A 19,802-nucleotide genomic window follows, 5' to 3' on the forward strand; every position below is an offset into this window, starting at 1 on the left:
CTTTTTCTCTTTCCTTGGAACACACACTATTCATTTTTGTTTTTGTTTTTGTTTTTTTTACTTTTCAATTCTTGCAAATTATTATTTTCTTTGGTCTCTCAATTCTTACAAACTCTGTTTTTTCTCCCCTTGGGTTTCTCAATTCCCCTCAAAGCATTTGAAGCAATGCTCATTCCGAACTTTTAGTGTGTGTTTGTATTCAACTTATTCACGTCCACGTTTTCTATTTTGCGTTTTTGTTCTTTTTTTTTTTTGGTTTTCACGCATTTTTGGAGTATTGCGGTTACTGTTCATTGAACAGTAACCGCAAATGTTGACTTTCTGCAGTGAACAGTGCACATGCGCATTGTTCACGGACCCACAAATTTCATTTTTTTTATCAATTTTTTCATTAAAAATGGGTCTCACAGCACTATTCACACATTTAAAAATTATTTTGCTACAGTGTTTTCAGTTTTCAGTTTTCAGTTTCAGCAAAATAAGTTCTATCCAAACACACCATTATCAAAACTCATCAAAAAAGGCTTGCACAATATTACATTAGAAAACTTAGTAGTCTTCCTAGATATTCTAATTTTGAAGTTCAACTCCCCTTCGACAACAGGATGTGCTAATGCTATTATTATTATTATTATTATTATTTATATTTTTTTTTTTTGAATTGATCATTTTGGGGACTTTTGTTCAATCTTTCCAACTTGGGATAATTAATCAATTGTTCAATTGTAATGTGCTTAGTTTGTCTTGGGTATAATTCTTGGGTGGATTCATGTTACAATACATTTTTTTCAATCCCATTTTGGAATATACATACCATATGTTTGACAAAATGTTTCACTCACTCTTGCATTAGTACTTCATGGTTTGTTCCTCTTGGTTTTAGTTGCCTGGTCATCTCATTTTTTCTCTTGTGCATTTAGGCTTACTAGGTGTTGAGATTCAAAATTGCAATAAGGAACTAGACCTTTAAAAGTGAGACAGGCCTAACCCATGAAGAAGAAAGGCTTGGCCCTCAAGAAAATAAAGAAGGGAGGAGCCCTGCCCATGGAGAGAAAAGAATAAAGTATTGGGCCTTAGGAAGAAAAAAGAGGCATAAAGGGAATCATGGGCCATGGGATTAAGCAAGAGGTGGTATCCAAGGAAGCCCAAAAGGGAGGCAAGTAGGAGCTGGGCCAGGTTACATAGGATCCACCAGAGTTAAGGGGGATCCTCAGGAAATGCTAGGGAAAACCTGTTAGGATTTGGACAGCTTAGGGTGGCATGCCTATGGACACAAGAAACGAAGGAGGTCGTGTCCCATTAGTTGCCCATAATTCAGAAGAAAGCTTTGGGAACAGATAGTGGCTTAGAAGTCAGCACCTGATGAAGGAGCCTAGTACCTCGGGTAAAATAGGAAAGGGGAACCAAGAAGGAAGGTGGCTGGGAGCCTTTTTGCCTTTCATCATCATCAATGAGGAATCTACCCATTTAAAGGAAAGGGACAAAGTATGAAGCAGCCAGAGCTCTAAGATGTATTTTTAAAGACCTTGGGAAAAGGATGAGAAGCCTTGACTTGGGAAGAGCATATACGATTAATCAAACAGGATCTCCCATAAAAGGAAGGTCAGTTGGGGACTTTTGGGTTGCCAAACCTTAAAAGTGGAAGCAATGAGAGAAAGGGGAAAGGACTAGCCACCAATGTTGTAGACATAACATTGGTTCTGGTACCCAGAGCACTAAAAGAATGGATCAATGGTATGGAAAAACCCTAGAAGTGGCACTATAAAAGGGGCTAAAGCTCCAGCCAAAAGGCATTCAGCAAAGAAGAACTTAATACACTAGAAAAGATGCAAAAAGAGAGCTGTGAGCTTGTTATATAGAAAAAGTGAGATACTGTGAGGGATCCTACCGGAAATATTGGAGAATACACTTGGATTCAAAGAGATTCAAACCTCACAAGTCTTGAAAGCCCAAAGAGAGCTATCTAAGTCTATGATTTTTGAACTTTATTGAACCTTGTGATATTCGTGTTGTGGAGCCCATGTCTTGTGCACAGATTGGCTCGTAAATGGTCCAACAAAGCCGCGGTGAGTCAAGCCCAGTCCACCAACTATTTACATTATCCTTTGGAGGCCCATGATCCTCTCAAACTACTATGCTTGGGCTTTGTCCAAAGCAGAAACCCACACTAGGCCATCAACATCTTTGTCAATTTAGTACGTACTCTTGCATTAGGTTAAGTCAATTTCATGGTTTGTGCCTCTTGGTTTTAGTTGTCATTGGTCATCTCATTTTTTCTCATGTGCATTTAGGCTTGCTAGGCCATTAGCGTCATTGACAATATACTAGTACATTAGAACTTTCCACCATCAAAGCCCACTTTACAACATTAGAGTATTTAGTAATCTTACTAGATAGAAGTGTTTTATGAATTAAGTCTTTTGTATTAATATATGTCTATAACTAATTAGTTTCAAGTTTAAACTTTCAATGGTTGAGATAATCAAGTGATTAGTCACTAGATAGCATGTTTTATAACTTATTTGTGGTAAAACGATGATGCTGCAAATTTTTTTTTGATTCTTTGTTTAGCCACATGAGGAAAGAAACAGTTAAGGTAATTGCAGTAAACCCACCTGTGCTTTGACCCGAAATCACTTTGCGTACATGTGGTTGAAAAGTGTCACTTTACCTACCTGAGGTTTGCTCCGTTAAGATTCTGTAACGCACCCCTGTTAAAAATAAGGGTAAATATGTATTTTTAGTCCAATTTTATGTCTCTCCTACCAAAATGAAAATAACATAAAAATAAAAGAGAAAACAAGATCAAAAAGTTCCTTTTGTAAAAATTATAAAGACTTAGTTGAAGAACTTCATTGGAACACATAAACTCAAGGTTTTTTTTTTTTTTTTTTTTTTTTTTTTTTTTTTTTTTTTTTGGGGAAGGAAATCTCAATTATAATAAATTATGAAGAAAGTGTACAACAAAACTCAAAAATATTTTGGGTTTGTTGTCTTTTGTTGAAGGTGTTTCTATCATTATCTGTCTCACCCAATAGAACTCAAATATCAGCCACTGAATATTTCTCTCTCAAAGGCTTCTGTTCTTCGTCTTCTTCCTCATACTTATTTTTTGTGCATGATCTCACTCACACAAACCCAAGGAGGATCAACAATTTCCAACACTTAATTTCTAAAGCTTTGGTTTCCAACATCCAAGACCTCACTCACACAAAGCCATTGGATATACATTGGCAGCACCCAAGGGGAGGATTGGCAAAGCTTGACTAAGGGAATAGATATGAGAGAGGAAGGTTTCAAAGCCAAACAACAAACCCACTAGAAAAAATCACAACATCGTGAATAGTAGAATAAAAATTACTTGATTTGTTGGGACAACTATTTAGAGCATCCACATATTTCTTATTTTTAGAATAAAAATAGAAAAACAGATATTTAGAGCATCCACATTGGTAGAGCCATATAACATCAATGGACTTATTTTTCACAAGACAGCTATACACTATCCATTTATTTATTATTTTTTCTCTTTCTTTTCTTCTCTATCTCTCTGTCTTCTCCCTACCATAGCCACCAACCCGTTGTTGTTCACCATCAAGAACCACTGCTGCCCATATAAGCTTATATAGAAAAACGAATTTGCAGTGGCGTACATACACCACTGCCAAAAGAATCCACAAAATCAACCATGAAGATTACATACCACAAGAAATGTTGGTGCAAACGCAATAATAATGGAAATAACACAAAAAGAAATTGAATAATACTTTGAATATTATTAATTTGAGATTAGAAAATCCACAATACTATTTGGATTGAAGCGCGACACTCGCTCTTTTTAAGGATATTCAAGCCCTTGATTGGCTAAACTTTGTAACTGGTGCAGACCTTCTCTGACTTGTCTCCCCTAGGATATAACAGTCTAACAAGTGTCGTATGGTTAGAACAACCTCTGCATAAAGTGTTCAAGCCCAAAGCTCCACCAGAAAAAATGGAGTACCAATTCAGGTCATTTACTCAACAACGGATATGGTAATTATTCTGAATGGACTGTTAAGTAGGAGAATTCAAGAGGCTGATTTATTTTCATTTTTGACACCTCCTCCCTTCACCTCTCCCTTGTACACGTATCTAGCTCAATATCTGAATCAATACATATTAGCCCATTAATCACCACAATTAAAAAGAATAAAATAGTCTCTCTCATTTCTAATGTGAGATTAAACATTTTCACTAACTCTCCATCTTCCATATTCACTCCCATATCTTTACATTTATATTGTAATATTTATTCATTTTAATTAATTAATATTAAAATAATCTAGATCTACCCACCATCACTGATTTGACTTTTCAGATCTACTCTCCACCTCCACCGTCAATCTCCACCTTAACTACCTCCATCGCCGATCTGAGCCCCTCCACTACCTTTACTACCAATCTTTAGCTCCACTATCGATCTGCAACCACCACCTCCACCACCACTAATCTGACCCCTCTTTCTCTCTCTCTCTCTCTAACCCAAATCATACCCATAAAGGAAAAAGAGGAGGTATTGTGCATATCAGATTTCTTGAGGTATTCAAAATAGTAAGTGAGGCACGTTTTCAAACATTTAAGAAAACTAACATCTCGAGTTTTTGAAACTCGAGATTCAACTTAAAAACTGAGTCTTATACAATCGCTTTCCATTTGTTCTGCACTGCTGAGGTAGCAAAAATTGCCACGCGGATCTCGAGTCTTTAAGACTCGAGTTTTGCTTGGCACAAACCGAGTCTATAAGACTCGAGATTAAATTAGAGGAATAATAATAATTTCAACAGATCTCGAGTCTTATAGACTCGAGTTTTGCCTGGCACAAACCGAGTCTATAAGACTCGAGATTAAATTAGAGGAATAGTAATAATTTCAATAGATCTCGAGTCTTATAGACTCGAGTTTTGCTTGGCACAAACCGAGTCTATAAGACTCGAGATTTACTTATCCAAACATTGTTCTAAATAAACTTTGAACAGAACTCGAGTCTATAAGACTCGAGTTCTGGTGGAACTATTTTACTAATCCGTTCTGTCCACACTCAAAAACAGATAGTAGTAGTTTTCAGAACGTGTTCCTGGGACTATATTATTCAGTCCATACTCAGTATCTTCAAACTCTCACCCAAAAACAGAGCATCCTCAACTCTCACCCATACACTCAGCCTCACTAACTCTCACACCTCTCACTCTCACTCACCACATTGCCTCTCTCACTGCTCTTCCCTCTCAAGAATTTCATATTTCAGGTATGAGTTTTTTGATTTGATTGTTATTGTAGTTGGGTATTAGTTGTGTATGGGTTTTGCCACTAAGAGAACTTCCCAATGACTTTATGGGTTTTCCAATGACTCCATGTTTTTTCCTAATATAAGATGTTCTTCTTGTAGTATCTTTTTGTTGTTGATTTCAATTCCGTGTTTTTATTGGCTTGCATGTCATTTGAGCTATATATTATTTGTTATATTTTCTTTGATTTATTACTAATTCATGTGATTAATCTTAACCATCTTGATAAAAATATGTTTTTGCATTAGCCATTTTGGTGAAATAAAAAAAATTCTGTTCTCATTGACTTTATTCTTTTTGAGGTGTTTCCCTGCATTAATTCTTCTTGATCAAATCTGCCAATTTTAAAGAGAATGAATCTTTCATGAATTAGATTCACCAAATTCTTGTAGGTTAGAAAATTTTATGAAAGATTCATAGCAATGTACATTTCCCTTGTTATCTGAGATGTGGAGTGTTGCTTGATTGTGGAGTCACCACTTTATCTTGAAGGAGCTAGTGGATTGTTTGAATTTATTGTTAAAAGACAAAGAAAATGGGCACATGGTTATAGTAATTGTTGAAGTTACAAAACTTCTTCTTGAAATAATGCGTACAAAAGACTAGCAGGACATGAGTATGCAGATATCTCAGGGGATTTAGGTGTGGATGCTAGGATGTAAGTCTTGCTTTGGAGTTGACTGTGTTGTTTGCCATGCCTGGAAATTGTGAACATCTCAGAATATAGTAAAAAAATAACTTGGAGAGGATTATTTGTGTAGTGACTAAGAAGTACTTTAAGGGCTGCCTAATATTTCCTTCATTTTGCTTTCTGACATGGTGCTAGAGACATTAATGTAATTTTAACTGCTTGAGTTGCCCCTTTTCAGTTTAGTAAATGGTAAACGTAGCACTAGAACATGACAGTTCCTTTATTTAGGAATTGTCTGCCTCTATACAAGATGCAAACTTAAGAACCATTGATTTTGTTATAGGTAAATCATGTGGACGTTTACATTTTTTTTTTTTTCCAGTGAAACCTTTAAAGTCCCTAACACTTTTTATAGTGGTGTAGCAGATTGAGTTTAGATGTGTATAGGTTAATATAGATGTGTATAGGTTAGTACAGGTTTATATAGGTTAGATGTGTATAGGTTAGTATAGATTAGTACAGGTTAGTATAGATTAGTACAGGTTAATATAGATGTGTATGTGTGAACAAAATATTATGGAGTAGAGGTTCTCTTATTCATTTTTGAAGGGGCTTTTGTTGAGAACAGTCACAATGTTGACGCAGATTTAATTTGTAATGAGTGTGTATCGTGTGTTCATTAGGCTAAAAGGTCCACTCTGATGTGGTTATTAAAGGTAGTCTTGGAATCTAATAAAATAGTTGATTGGGATTTCAGTTGATACTAATGTCTTAAGCATGAAATATGTTGCAAATACTGAAAAGGTCTCGATTCTTTTTTGTTTGGGGGGGAGGGGTTTGTATGTGTTACCAACAAATGTGGTTGTGTTTGTGTTATAAAATTATATGATATATCTTTTGCAATTATTTAGTCCCCCATTATCTTTTGCAATTTTGTATGTGTTAAAAAAAATTGCGTTTGCAATTATCTTTTGCTTTACATGTGTTTACCTCTCATACCATGTTGCTGTAATTAGCCTCTTGTATATAGGAAGGATAGATGGATTTGTATATGTTCAATTGTTAAATATAGTCGTACTACACTAAGAAATGGCACGAAAAAATGTTCAATTTGTATATATGATGAAAAGCAACTTATAAATATTATGTGTCTACCTCGTGGGGGTGAGGGCTCATGAGGGGGATGCTCGTCCGGTACATCAGTATGTGGCTCTACAATGTCAATCCCAACCGGAGGTCCTAGAGGGTCAGATGAGGATGCGGTAGGTGGGTAATCCTACTTTATGTAGAGGCCAGGAGTGGGTGCACTAGAGCCGGTGTGTGCGTATGAGGGTGTCTCGGGGAGTATAGGAGGGGTCACATTTTGGTCAATACTGACATCGAAATTGGGCTGCGAAGGTGGGCTGGGTGAAGGGACCTCGGGCTGAGGAGATGCATATGGGATGGGTGAAGGGACCTCAGGCTGAGGAGATGCCTGCAGGATGGGTGGAGGCATCTTAAGAGTAGTTACAACCCGAGGGGTTGTTGCACGCCGACCACGGCCCCTGACTGCACTTGTGCTTGGGGTTGCTGTAGCAGGCCGAAGACGACCCCTAGCTGCGCTTGTGCTTGGGCTTGTAGTAGCACGATGACCACGGGTCGGTGTACTTACGGGTGCTGCAGTTGTGCTTGGGGTTGCAGCAGCTGCTAGTTCAGTCTCATCCCCATTGTTTGCATGCTCATTTACTGCAGGACCACCACCAAGGCCAGCCACATTATTTAGGACATGCCGGACATGGTTGTGAGCTTGGCTGCCTTCAGGAAGCATCGCCAACAGCGCTAAATGGCTTTGAATCTAAAACGGAGAAAGAACCAGTACAATTAGACTTGAGACATTTATGTATCAATTAATGAATGAATAATATAATACTTATGAATCTACTCAAAACTAACAGTTCTATTAGAATACTATATGTATCAAAAACTATTTCATTACATGTCAGTCAAATCAAACCAGATTTGCTGAGAAATTCATAGAAATTGATTCTATGTTCATACATGTACTCAAGTAAAACGAAGTAGGCAATCAAATGTAAGTAGAACACATTACCATAATATCTAATTTAGCGCTGTTGCGGTCGACATACTTTCGAGTGACCGGACGGTACCGGACGTAATAGGCATGATTGCGGGGCATCTCACCAATCTGAGGAGGTGCATGACAAAGTTGTTGTCGTCTCATTTCCCAGGAAATGATATATGGTCCATGCTCCTCCCTCCAATTCTTTTCCACCTTCCCACGTAAGTCGATTTTATGCAGCCTATCATCGTAGACAACATGGTCAGGCCGCTCCTGCGCCAAGCCAAACTGTCGAAGGACACGGTCTGGGTGGTGTCTCTCTACTATGTAAAAACACACAAGCGGCACCCTTGCTGTCCACGTATCCCTCCCTGCAACGCAGAACTCAGGAAGGTGGCCGAAGTGTGCCTCGTATGGCTGCCACACAATCTACGATAGAAAAAAAAAAACAATTATCATAGCATCTTCAAATGTGAAACAAGGGAAAATACATAGATAAAGGGTAAAACTAAAATTATAACAAAAGATATGTTAAAGGATGAAGCAATCATATTATTAACGAAGGTGATCATAACCAAACAAATTTTTTGAATATTATTACCTGCTCTGGCTGCATTGTAACTAATAGCTCGCGATAGTGGACCAAGGCCATGCCGGATGGCCTACTCTTCGGGCTTGGCACCCGCACCCACCTACAATTACAAGCAAGCAAATAACATAAGAACAATAATACAATTTAGTTACTAAGAAGAGTACATTGCAGAACACACTTGGTATCAGGAAAAGATTTACTTAAATGCAAGTGGAGCATATGGCCATGGGCCATAATCACATCCAGGTGGGGGCTCTATCCTCGGGCACAAGAATGGCAACCTTGCCCATGCCCAATACTGGACCAAGGTGCACGCCCCACCAATCTGCGATGCCCCTTTCTCGCTTGCCTGACACAACTCCCTATATAACCAGGCCAGGCAACCACTACCCCAACTATATTGTGGCGGATCACGAAGGTTACACATGAAGTCCAGGAACATCAAATGCACCCTATCTCCTGACTTGTCCATGAAAAGTTTGTCCCCTATTAGCGCTAAAATATAGCACCGGGTATACCGGTGTATCTGCATCTCCGTTGCGTCATGTGGCAATGGCGCTGCAACGGCCTCAACAAGTCGGCTGATGAGAATTCTTTGCCCCACCAATGTTTTATTGTCATTCGGCGGACTAAAACCCAGCAACTCCGTACACAATTGCCTCCAACCCCCATCATCCACCACAGCAGTCGGCCCAACCAAGACGTCACCATCTATGGGAAGTCCGAAAATTACCTCCACATCTTGTAGGGTGATTGTCATCTCACCATGTGGAAGATGGAAAGTATGAGTCTCCGGCCGCCATTGCTCAACTAGGGCCGATATTAGGCAATTATCTATCTCTCTTGAAGGGGCTCTAAATAATCCTTCTAGCCTTAGCAATTTGATAATATCAATGACTCAATTATCTTGCATCTGAATGTTTGCCATCTCCTTAGTGCGACCACGGCACGTAAGTGGGCCCGAGTTCTACAAAATCGATCAAAATAATAGCGATTGTTAGAACTAGAAATACAACATTGAAAGAACTTGCTAACTAACAGTCAAATACAACGTAAATATTAAAACAGTTGTTAGAACTAGAAATTTCACCTCGCCATTCCAAATGGCCTCTGATCGATGATATGGCTGTCGTGTCAACAATGACCTCTGACGCGGACCGGGGTCCAAGACCTCTAACTCCTCATCAATCTGAGGCTCCATACTGCAAACAGTGCAACTGTGAGATCATTAATAGTGTAGGGGCAAAGGAGTGCTACTGTAAAATAGAATTTTCTTCAAAAAAGATAAGTTCGCAATCATACCAAAAAACATGCAAATCGATGATGTTTACGCAATCAAAGAAATTAGAATTGGTAAGTTAGAAAAAAACATAATGAATTTTTTGGAGTTGGAATAATTTTGTAAACTTTTACAATTAAAAGAAATTGAATTCTGTACCAAATAAAATGACTACTTTCATTAATTCTGCTTTTTTTCTTGAATCAATGTACTTTAGAATTGAGTTTATACCCCCACAAGAATAAGCTTGTTCATTTAGAGAGAGAGGTAGAGAAGTGACAAAGACACCTACAAGAATGAAACAATGCAACTAAAGGAGACATATCTATACTATCCAAAAAAATAAAAAAAGAGGAGACCCATCTTGACATTAAACAATGCAGTTGTAACAAAACAGGGACAACACAAAAGAAAATTATTTCAAATTTTTCATTGTGGTACCTTCGCATATTTATCCAAAGAATGAGATTAAGAGGTTCTCATTCTCTTTCTCCTCATTCTCATTTCTAATTGGTTAGGGGAGATATATATAATTCATTCGGTTATGGTAGCCTATGGTTTTGTCATGTAACACGTTCAAGTGAAATTGTAAAATAGTCCGTGTATCGCACGGGACATCATCTAGTTTAAATTAACTATAAGAGCATTATAGCTAAAGTTAATTTTCACAATGATGATGGACAAATTGAAGCTCTCAACATCGAAATCAATCATGAGTCTCAACAGAAGTGGTTTATTCCTAACAATATGAAGAAAGGAATGAGGAAGCTACTTTAGCTCTTGAATTAACATCAATAAGCCTATAAAAACAAGAGCAAATTACACTTTTCCACACTAAACTATTATTTTCATTACACTTAACCCATTGAACTATTACAAATTGAGTTTTATCAATGATTTCTTTGTTTTCTTTGCTCTCTTTCTGTTTAGAATGATAAAGATTGACAGATATCAATCTATGGAAACCAAGCAATGACTCATTCCTTATTCCCATGGCTGAACCAAATGGGGCACAACCCCAAAACCCTGTCCACACTCAAATACAGATGTTCTGGTGTAAGTTCTCATTTTTTTCAAATGAATATTCTTACTTATTACTTCACAACTCATGCACCGTTCATAGAAGCATTTCATCAAACCCATAATTTGCTTTACAAACCCACAAACGAAAATACAATCAGAAAATTAAAACAAACCCAAAACAAATCAGTGAAAATACCATGAAACAAGATACACAAACAAATCAAACAAAACCCACAAACAAATCAAATGAAACCCCAACAAACTAGATTAAATATCAATGTAATCCAGATATTAACACTTTTTACACTAATGAAACCCAATCAAATGCTCAATCAGTCAAAAAAATTTAATTTCCCAAACAACCAAACAGAATAATATACATGCATTCACTGAAATGACATGAACCACCAAAACCCAGACAGATCCGAAATTGAAAAACGCAATAGGAAACATCATGAAATGCCAAAACCTAAGCTTGAAGTTGGAGAAAGAGAGAGTACCTTAGGCGCACGGTGGTTCAATGGGAGCAGTACTGACTTTGAGTGCCTGACTGTCAATGGAAGCAGAACTGAGTTTCGGTGGCTGAGTGTCAATGGGAGCAGCACCTTCGGCACGGCGAGCTTGAGAGCGGAGTGTCTGAGAGTGAGTTAATTTTGAAATTTTGACAGTGAGGGGAAGAGTTTGAGAGAGTTTGAGAGAGTTTGTTTGAGAGAGCGGTGTCTGAGATTGGGAGATTTTGAACGGGTCTCTGTAGATTGTTTTTTAAGTGGGAAGGGTGGAAAACGGTAAAGCGAAAGCGAGTTTATAAAACTCGATTTTGGAAATCGAGTTTTATAAACTCGCTATCCAAGTGGAAACTTTCGCCATGTTAGCAACTGAAAAACAACAAAAACGAGTCCTAAAAGCTCGATTCTTTAATTGAATCTCGAGTTTAAGAAACTCGAGATGCTATTATTACATATTCTTTCGCAACAGGACAACTAACAAAATACTTAGCATATTACAGTTATTTAGCAACAAAAATCGAAATTCTAGATGTAATGTACTAATGTCTGGAAGTTTACATTTTTGTCCTTCCATTTCCATCAAATTTAAACCTAGCAAACACACATTGATTTATCACCTTTAGAATCCCAAAATCAAAAACTTCAAAATCCTAAACCATAATCCATCAAATAGTTCCAAATAACCCAAAAAACAGCCCAATTACCGTTCAAGGGTTACTACTCACATCCCTGTAAAAGCAACCCAGCCCTCAGGCTTTCAGCCTGGTTTCATCCTCAAGACCTACTATTCTTTTTCGCCATTAGAAACCCTATATTCCTTCCAATTTTGCAGCCTTTTTCCCACCAAAACCTAACCCTAATTCCTCAAAATACAAGCTGAACAGAGTTTCCCGACATCATTTGACTTTGTTTCCCGTTGTCCTAAGTCAATGAGACAGAAAATATTATAGAGAATTACAAAGAGGTACACTCAAGCAACAAATTTACATAACAGTAGTAGACCAATAAATAACTCATGTTGAGAAAAAATATTATTCTCTCAAGCAGTAGTAGATGCATTTGTGGCAGATCATTTGTGTAGACAAAATGGGGATCTCCATTGCAATGTGCTTTTTACAAGATCGATTCAAGATTAGGAATTGGAGAGCTTACAATCTTTCTTTTCTCTTCTATACTCCACTAATATTGGCCAGAATGGGGAAGATAGAGTGCTGTGGTTGCCTGCCAGGAATGGTTCTTTTGAAGTTAAGTCATATTATAAAGTTCTAAAGGCCAGAGGAAGTTGTTCTCTCCCTTGGAAAAGTATTTGGAAGGTGAAAGCTCCTTATAAGGTAGCTCTTTTCACTTGGACAGCCACTAGCGGAAGATCCTTGCACTGGATAACTTGAGGAAGAGGAATATTTGTGTTGATGCTGCCTAAGAATAGTTGGAATCGGTGGATCACCTCCTTCTTCATTGTTCTTATGATTATAGTCTATGGACACTTAAGGTTTGCACGGCTGGTGTTTCTTGGCTTATGCATAAACAAGTAGTGGAGTTGCTAGCTTGTTGGAATAGGGGTGTTGGTTGGCATCAAACAGAAATTTTTTGGGAGGGGGGCTATTATGCTGGGTAGTGCACTATTTGGAGAATGGAACCTTCAAACTCTCAAGGGAGAGGAAAGTCACATCCTTAAGTTGAAATGATTCTTTTTGCTATCCTTGAGTTCAATGAATGACTAGTATGAGTGGTCTCTCTATTCCTTTCCTTTGGGATTTTTTAGATTTTTGTAGTTTTGATTAGCTTTTTATTTCCCTTAGTACACTGCCTGTGTACCAGGGGAGCAGTGTTATCAGTACTTTTTCATTTTTTTTAATAAATTTTTATTTACACCTAAAAAGTAATAGTTTTCAGAAGATCTTTCTGCGCAAAACTCTTCTTCATAATGGACTGAGAAAGTCTCGCGTAGTTTCCTGAAATTCTTTTTTTTTTTCTTTGATTGGTAGTTTTCTGAAGATCTTTCTTCATAACTCCTCTTGTCCATAATGGACTAACACAAGCAAGCACCATCTCATAACTTCAATTTCTCTTTCTTTTTCTTTTTTTGGCATGTTGGGGAGAGGGGGAGCTGCAACGAAATTGATAAGAGAAAAAAAGGAAAGACAAAAGGTATACATGATGTATAAAAAGGCTTACCTACAGAACTCCTACACAATACGCTGGTCTATATAATCTAGAAGAAACGAAAAATTCATGCAGCCAAATGCAAGAATCCATTCAGACAAGGATCTCAAAAATAAAAACTTAAACTTAAGCCCGAACAGCTCAACACCACTATTTTGTGCATGGAGAGGTAGCCAAATGCAAGAATCCACTCACACAATGATCTCAAAAATAAAGACTTAAGCTTAAACCTGAACAGCTCAACACCACTACATTGTGCGTAGAGAAGTAGCCTTCCAAACTGGGCCATTACCATGCTGTCCAAACATACCCTTCGAACAAAGAACTCACGATAAGCAATAAATACATCACCAACTGAATCACAAATAGAGAAAAGGAAAAGACAAAATATCTAGTAATAGGGATCAATCATCCATATGGATCAATCATCCATTTTAATCGACACAAATAACCCATCTAGGTAAGAAGAAAGTGTAGACTTCTTTATTGGGTGTCAATGTGTCATTATATCATCAAGTTATTTAAATTCAAATGCTTGAGGTCACATGGATGCCCTCATGATACAATTGCAACATAGTCGATTCTTACCGGTCAACATGAAGAATCTTTCTATAATGTTTTTGGATTTCTCCGGTGCAAATGAGAGTAAAATTCTTTGGATTACATGCACTGTTAGATAAGGCTTGACCAAAACCTAATATCTAGAAGGCATATTACACTGGACACCAAATCAATTTGTTACTTAAAGGCTAATGAAGAATTAGCAAACCATCATCGTACGCACTACCCCATATGAGATTTGGTCTTATTCTTTGGGAAGATGCATATGCCTTCTATAATGCCTCTATCGCCATTATTTAATGGGTAGACATACTAGCTTGGTCTTATAAGTGGTATACACCGCGAAATATTGCACCTATGGCACTACTCACCCAGTGGCTTTTTTATGCACAAGCATTTCATAATTCAATCAACATTATGCAACAATATGTGTGTGTGTTTGTGTGTTTTAAGAGTTCTAGTTATTTTTTATATTAGCAAGTTAATAGGGTAATTTTTCTCTTCCTTCTACTTCTCTCTTAACCCTTATTTTCATAGTTTACAACTCATACAACAGCAGAAACCCCGCTAATGAAACTAAAATGCATGTAATTAGATGAACACACCTTCAAAATGCATGCCATAATCACACTTTCTAAATTGCTGCTGTGATACATCTCACTCTAAAATGATTGTCACTTGCACTGAGAGTTGCACCCTTTAAGGTGGAACCACTAGAAACATGCTTCACATCTAATCACTTAACCAGCTGGAAGCCATTAACAAAATTCAATATATGCTACAATTTCACTATATCCTAGAAGCCATTGACAAAATAAATTAGTGGCTAAATACAATTTATTTATGTCAACCCAAGAATTCCTGTATATCCAGAATCAACAATCGCCCGTAATGAGGTTGTCACAGTATTCAAAGAAGCAAATTTTTATTTTTGATAATGTAGGAAACCTTTTTAAAGAAGAGCCCTTTGGACTCATCTCTAGCAAGTAAAACCTATAGGCAACTGACCATACCTACTAAAGCCAGTTGTCGGGTGATCAACATTCACCCCTAACAAGGTAAGCAGTAATATTCAAAGAACCAACTTACCAAAAGCATTCATTGACAGAGACTATTTAAAGAACTTCTTATTGTACAAATGAAAGCTATCTATATCATCTCTTTAGGTGGCTAAGACCTTAAAACTTCTGCCTTGCCTCATAGGAGAGCATAAACTTCAGGTCTACCTCTCATTAAAAAGCATTAGGTGAAAGAAATAATGTCATTTATCCTATGATCTGGTACATGGCTTCAGAGGCCACCTTCAGCACTAAAGACCAAACTAATTCTTGTATACTGTTTTTCTTGTACATGACATTGACTTGACATGTGATTATCTCTGTCCAACATTTAGTTGATCTATTCTAAAAATTCTTTATTCACCTTTGTCTTTAGATATCAGAGCAAATTCAAGATGCTACTCTTTAACCTAATGCTGGATGTACAGAAATTTTCCTATTTATCGTGGCATTTCATGCATTCCTGGACCTTGAAGTGCGTGGTATTTGTAGTTTCTCTTGACGCAGTAAGCTAATAATGTCATGTGTCTTCTGACATGTCTTTCATTGCTTCTTTCAACCTACTATGGATAAGTTTAAATAACTTAAACAAATGTCTGTATCAGTATGTGCGTGTGTGCGTGCATGATTGCATGGGTGCCAGATATGGTAGCAAACCATCTTAGAGATTACCCAGTTTATTTCTCACATCTCAAGCATGTTGTAATTTGTATTTGCTTCGGCTCTAGGTTATTGATTGGAACTCAATATGACGCTACAAGGAAAATAGCGGTCATCTCATCTCATCATATGTTTGTTAAGCAAGATTTTTATCTAAATGCTACCTGATATCTCATCCCTCTACCACTTGAGCCAAGGCTCAATTGCTACGTCTTGCCTTTTTTTTTTTTTAAAGTGAACTGTAGTTACTTTTTTTTTTTTTTGGATAAGTTAGTAAACTATAAGTATTACACTACTATTTCTCAATATATAAGAGAATCTATTGTTGTCACCATTGGACGCATTATTAAGACTTCACTTTAGATGTAACTTTGTGTTCCTTGATACTTAATTTTTGACAGGGTGCACAATCTATCTGTCTGTGTTTGTTTGTGAGCTTTTACTGTTGTCATATAAATTTCATGTTAAGAGTGTCTTTTTAATGCTAAATTCCCGTACAAAGTTCCCATTTTTGGTGTGGATCCATATGTATGTTTCTGTTCCCATTCGGGTTTCTTGGACATGAATTATGTTTATGTATATTGCATTGCCTGCCTTATACATGGATATGTAATATGATGATGTAGTTACCATGGATTCTAGACATAGTGTTTTTGGTATATTTTGTATAATCTAACCAATGGTGTGTCATTTATCGAATTCCTCCTTATTTTATATGTGTATACATCTGATAACTGTTGTTTGTTGTATTAGATATATTGGAATTTATATTATCTATTTGGGACAATTTTTAACCTTGAAATTGTGGAATGTTTTTGGTAGATTACCTACACACACACAAAAAAAAAAAAAAAAAAAAAAGGTTCATAACAGTTTTTTGTGGGATTGTAAAATGATTGGTAGAGTTCTATTACCACAGAAGACAGATTTGGTTGTTTTTGCCATATATATATATATATATATATATATATGTAAACCTGAGGAGAAAAAGTAAATTTCATTTTAAAGTTCAACATATAGATTTGTTCTCATCTAACATTGAATCTTTTATATGGTGATTTGTTTCACTTTGTAAATCTAGTCATTCCCAGAGGAGATTGAGATACTCTCACTAAGTTGAAGAGTTCATTTTTATTTTGTAGTTGCAAAATAAGTCCACCAGAAGTTGTAAATTTGTTTAGGTAAATTGAAAGTGACCTCTCAGTTTTTTTTGTCATTGGACACGATATATATATATATATATATATATGTAGAGATGTAGAGTGATGCATAGTGATTAGTTCTTTTAGATGCCTCCTAACTTTAGATATGTTTGAACAGGTATACTTTATTTGAAACTGTAGGGCAGTGGCTAAATCGGACTCTGATTCAACATCTCATTAGCAAAGTTCATGCCCTGTTTTTTATTAGTTTATTAACCCCCAATGTGATATTGATGAAAGGTAAATTCTATTAGACCTAAAATGAATTTTCAAATTGTATTAATTTATGTTTTCCTTTAATCTGTTATAGTTCTATATTGCGCTTTAAATCTAATGCCATATAATGATTTGTTGACTTTACCTCCTCATGAAAACCGCTTCATATCTGGAATCTCTTCCTAAACTTGCTAACGTGTTCAAAGCTACACTCTCCTGGAGTGACCTTGAGTACCAAGGGAAAACACTTCACTCTTGTCTATGCTCATTAAGATATTATTGGTATTCATTCTAAAATGGAACTCAATAGACCAAATTTATTATTATTAGATCTGAAAAACTCATTGGTTTGTGCGGTCTGTAATTGTTATTTATATTTTTACAAGAAATGTTCTTTTATTTTTTAGTTTACAAACTTTGGCATTACATTTTTATTGCTAAACATGACTATGTGAGCTTATGTAATTTTAAATCAAATGATTTTTTTTCTTGCTTTGTGTGTGAGTGGTCTTAATAGTCAACTTGCCATATATTAACTTACATAATGTCATTAATAGTTTGAAATGAAAAGTTTAGGACCATTAAGAGATCAAACAAGAGGCTATTCCAAAGCTACTACATGAATCTTTAGAGAACGAGATTAGTAAAGTTGAGCATAGATAATTTATATAGCTTTTACTAGAAAGGATAGATTATATGTTCAATTAATGACTAAATCATGATCAAATGCACACATCTAACGGTTACTGATAAAATTTATATTAAAAAAAAAAAAAAAAAAAATTGCATACATCTAACTCTTGCTTTGAGCATGAGGTGACGGTGTTATTTATTTTTCTTACCATAATCCAGATTTAAAAAATATTGACATGAATAAACACTTGTGCCGTGAATTAGTTTTCTTTTTTTCCCCCCTAATATGCTATATTATTGATTGACTAAGATCTACAACATATCTAGCTTCCTTAGTTTTGTGTGTAAGGAAACATTTTTGTAATAATTGATTCCTATATTTTAGTTTGGTCATTATGAAAAAAAAATTCAAAAAAAGTGAAAATTTCATTTAATTGTAAACAATGCTTTTATGAAATTCTCAATAACCCTCCAAAAATGGTAAATAATGTTAGCTTCCGTATGAAATAATCTAGATCAATTGTATGATCTAATTAAAACTATATATCCTCCAGCTTAATACATTATGTTTCCTTGAAAACAATTTTTTTTTTTTTAAAAACACTTTTAAATAACAAATATGGACTGCCTAACCTATAGAGAATATATTACTCTATATCAATTATACTCCATCAGATAATAATCATATTATTTTGAGTTGGGTTTGAAATTGATACTTACATGTCTCATCTACATATCCCCTTTACACTTAACAAAATAATAATAATAATAATAATAATAACGTCAAAATTTATGGCACATCTCACCGATCTGCAGCTAGTACTATTAGAAACTGATGCTTCATGCAACTATAACGGTAACCATAGTTTTTTGTTTTTGTTTTTGTTTTTTTATTATAAAGCAAAGAAACTTGACTGTTGGCTGAAACACAACTCTAATATTAATCACAATCACGTAGAAGAGTATTATTATGTTTTCACCATACATAAGAAATAAGCATACATACTCTTGTTAAACTGTTGAATTTAAATATTAGAAGCAAAGAATTACCCTTGGATTGTGTTATGTTGGAAAAGATAATAATGTCCTGGGCAAAAAGAGAGATTTATATACCTGAACTTGTTTGCAGCTAAATATATTTCAGCCCCCCAAGGCCCAATTTGATAACAACCATCGAATAACCTAAATTTTGTGAAGTAAACTAGGAAAGTGAGTATATGCTGGGAAAGTAAAAAGAGAAAAAGAGAAGAGGAGATAGACTTACCAAATTGTTTCTGGATTATGGAAAAATGGGCAATCTTGTCTTGGCTGTGGCGACTCCAGGAATATTTTTTAGGGTGTTCCTAGGTGGGCTTGCTCTGTTACAATTTTTTTTTTCTTTAGATTCTCTATTACAATTTTTTCTTTTTTAGATTTTAGTTCAATTTTTTTTTTTTTTAGCTTTTTCTTTTTGCTTGAAAGCAATGTTATGAATACTGTTTTGGACACTGTTTCGATTTGTTTAGTGGAACGGAATATTTCGGTACTAATCTATTTCGACGTACCATTTCAGGGTATTTCGGGGTTTCTAAAAAAAATTAAAAATAATATATATTTATATTTATATTTTCTTATACAACATAAAATTATTGATCCAAATAAGTAAACCTCAAATAAAACAAATCGTTTAGTTTTTCTTTTTTGACACTCAGATCATTTAGTTATTACATAACAATTACTGTTTTATAATATTAAAACATAAATATGTAATTAAATAATAAAAAACAACAACCAAAAATAGTACAATAAGAAGAAGAAGAAGTAGGGCCGACCTTTGCGATGGCTGGATTTGTTTTTTAGGCATTTGACGCAGGTAATGACATGCTGTGCTGACGAGTTTTTCCGTTTAGGGATTT

General features: G+C 35.8%; 2 protein-coding genes across 2 annotated transcripts; both read right to left on the bottom strand.

The window, feature by feature from the left end:
- Positions 1 to 7,231: 7,231 nt before the first annotated feature.
- Positions 7,232 to 7,731, bottom strand: LOC115965082 (lysine-rich arabinogalactan protein 19-like). Its single transcript, XM_031084286.1, has 2 exons — positions 7,725 to 7,731; positions 7,232 to 7,680 (listed from the first exon to the last, which is right to left on the bottom strand). Exons 1-2 carry the CDS (start codon positions 7,729 to 7,731, stop codon positions 7,232 to 7,234), a joined length of 456 nt encoding a protein of 151 aa, XP_030940146.1.
- Positions 7,732 to 8,246: 515 nt separating this feature from the next.
- On the bottom strand, positions 8,247 to 9,366 carry LOC115965083 (serine/threonine-protein phosphatase 7 long form homolog). The gene is made up of 4 exons (XM_031084287.1): positions 8,807 to 9,366; positions 8,616 to 8,706; positions 8,354 to 8,443; positions 8,247 to 8,255 (listed from the first exon to the last, which is right to left on the bottom strand). The coding sequence occupies exons 1-4, from the start codon at positions 9,364 to 9,366 to the stop codon at positions 8,247 to 8,249; spliced, it is 750 nt and encodes a 249-aa protein (XP_030940147.1).
- Positions 9,367 to 19,802: the final 10,436 nt, after the last annotated feature.

Source organism: Quercus lobata, chromosome 10 (genome assembly GCF_001633185.2).
Source record: "Quercus lobata isolate SW786 chromosome 10, ValleyOak3.0 Primary Assembly, whole genome shotgun sequence".
Classification (NCBI taxonomy): Eukaryota; Viridiplantae; Streptophyta; class Magnoliopsida; order Fagales; family Fagaceae; genus Quercus; species Quercus lobata.